General features: G+C 55.9%; 1 protein-coding gene across 1 annotated transcript; it reads right to left on the reverse strand.

Annotated features, from left to right (window-relative positions):
- Positions 1-404: 404 nt before the first annotated feature.
- Positions 405-1,645, reverse strand: LOC120671965 (atherin-like). The gene has a single exon (XM_039952244.1). It carries the CDS (start codon positions 1,460-1,462, stop codon positions 626-628), a length of 837 nt encoding a protein of 278 aa, XP_039808178.1. The 5' UTR covers positions 1,463-1,645; the 3' UTR covers positions 405-625.
- Between the last annotated feature and the right edge of the window lie 697 nt (positions 1,646-2,342).

A 2,342-nucleotide genomic window follows, 5' to 3' on the forward strand; every position in this document is an offset into this window, starting at 1 on the left:
CGCGCGCATGCGACCCTGCCAATTTTTAATCGGTGGCACATCCCCCTCGGATGCGGGTCCAAGGCGGGGGAATGCGCAAGATCCAGTGATCCATCGCCTAGATTGGCGAGCACCTTGTCGGCGCGGGGATCTGATTCTCCATGAATCTGCTGACGAGATGGTAAAGGACGTAAGCTGCTCGGATCGGTTGTTCCTATCTTCCAATATTCTCAAAGCATCCGATGTTAGGCGATCAGCTGATCACGGATCCCAGGCACATTGGCTGCGGCACGTACTGGACCAGCGACCAGGACCTGCGGAAAATGATGGCTCCAGCCTCCAGGCAACGGCAACACACTAGAATCGGGTGAAGATTCATCAAGCCGTTCTGATTACTGGAACGTCTCTGCAAAATAAGTGGAGGATACCAAAAAGCCAAAGCACAACAAGCATTTGTAGCTCCGACCAATTGCAATCGCGAGACGACTCTGAAAAAGTCAAAAGCTACGAGCATTTCCACTGACAAAGTTAACGGAAGGTCCACCAGGGCCTACAACTACCTCACTGAGCTTAACGTCTAGTAGAACTTGGATTAGCCCAAGGCTTTCAAAGGGAAATAGCGCGAGATCACATCAGCAGCACGGAGCTAGAGAAAGATGAAACATTCCAATGACACGAGCGGGTTCTCCAACGACTCTTTCCCGTCGCCGTCACGGCCGCGTTGGCCCTCGCCGCCAGCGCTGGCGTCCGGGACGCTATGCTCATCACTTGGCACGGTGACGTCGTCGTCTTCCGGCTGCGAAGGCGGCGGCGGAGAAGCGGGACGAGGCGGCGGCTCCTGCGCGCGCCGCGGCGACACGCGGCCGGACGGCCTTGCCGGGACAGGCAGCTTCCGCTGCGCGGGCGCGGCTGGGCTGGCGGCGCGACGGTGCTCCGTCGACGGCCGCTTCGCCGCCGGCGACGGCGACCGCCGCACGGAGCGGTCCCGGGGCACGTGCCGCGGCGGGGGCGGGGACGGCGAGGCCCCCGCGCTGCGTGAGCGGACGCCGTAGGAGGCCACCGCGGCGTGGTCCCGCCGCGCGGGGCCCTGATCGGCGGAGACCGGGCGCCTACGGGCCGACGGCTTCCTCCCGGGCGACCGCTCCGGCCCGGCCACCGAGCTGGTCGCGGCCGACGACTCCGACGCCGCCTCGGACAGCTCGTCGGTGGCAAGCGAGAGCGACACGCAGCTGCCGAGGTCGCTCACCGCGGCGTCGGCGCTGTCCTCCTGCTTCTTCGCCTTCTCCGCTCCTCGCTCCTCCGCGGCGGGGACGGCATTGGCGACGGGCTTGGGCTCGGGCCTCGGCTTGGCGCTCGGCGTCTCCGAGAGCACCTCCTTGACCGTCTCCTCCTCCGGGGACGGCGGGTCGCGGTCCTCGGGCTCGCACCGGCGCGCCCCGGGCGCCGTGCGGTTCTTGCGCTTCTTGCTGAAGCAGCAGCCCATTTCTTCTGCTGCCGCCGGCGCACTAGGCGGCCATCAAGGTGGCTGGCCGCCTGTTGGTAGCTGCGCGTGGTGGAGGGACGGGGTCGTGGGGGGTCCTCGGGGTGCTTCGATTTGGGCGGACTGGAGGAGGCGATGGGGATGGGAGCGTGGCGTGGGCCGTGGGGGACTGGTGGTGAAGTAGGTTCAGAGCAGTCCCAACGCGCCAGATGGACTGTGTTTGGTTTGCCGTGAAAAAGTTTTTATGAAAACCTTTCGATTCTTTAATCACTAATTAGTAGTACTAAATGTAGTTTAATTGTAAAAACACTTCCACAACTATGATATTGTAGCTGATGAGGTCTTTGACTATATATTTAGAAGATGATTAGGCATGGTTACTGTAGCATTATTGTAGCCAATTATGGTGGAACTTGGCTCATTAGACTCGTATCGAAAAGTTATACTCATCCGTGAAAAAATTTCACAAATAAATTTCGTTTAGTACTTCATGCATACATTTGTTTTTTTTTGAAAAAAATTTCGTGGGGCAATCCAAACACAGCCATGGGATCGTTTCCATCTCATTAAATGAGTGTGCGACATACCTAAAACGTTGATGTGGAAGGGTAAGGTCAGTCCTAACCCAAATTTTATCATAGAGTCTAAATTTCTTATTTATTATATTTTGCTGATATGACAGTATATTTATAAAAGAGAGAGGGAGAGAAATCAAGACTCCAAGTCTTATTTAGACTCCAAGTCTTCACACAAATCAAGAATAAATGTGAGAAAAATAAGTGGGTCATATAAACTAAAGTAACACACTTTGTACTGGAAAATATAATTTTTTGTGATGGAGTCTTTAAAATTTAGACTCTATGAGTAGAGTCTATATTAGGAC

Source organism: Panicum virgatum, chromosome 5N (assembly GCF_016808335.1).
Source record: "Panicum virgatum strain AP13 chromosome 5N, P.virgatum_v5, whole genome shotgun sequence".
In the NCBI taxonomy this organism is placed as follows: Eukaryota; Viridiplantae; Streptophyta; class Magnoliopsida; order Poales; family Poaceae; genus Panicum; species Panicum virgatum.

Excerpts from the sequence above, each read along its gene's own strand:
- LOC120671965 (XM_039952244.1), bottom strand. The coding sequence starts at position 1,462 with ATGGGCTGCTGCTTCAGCAAGAAGCGCAAGAACCGCACGGCGCCCGGG.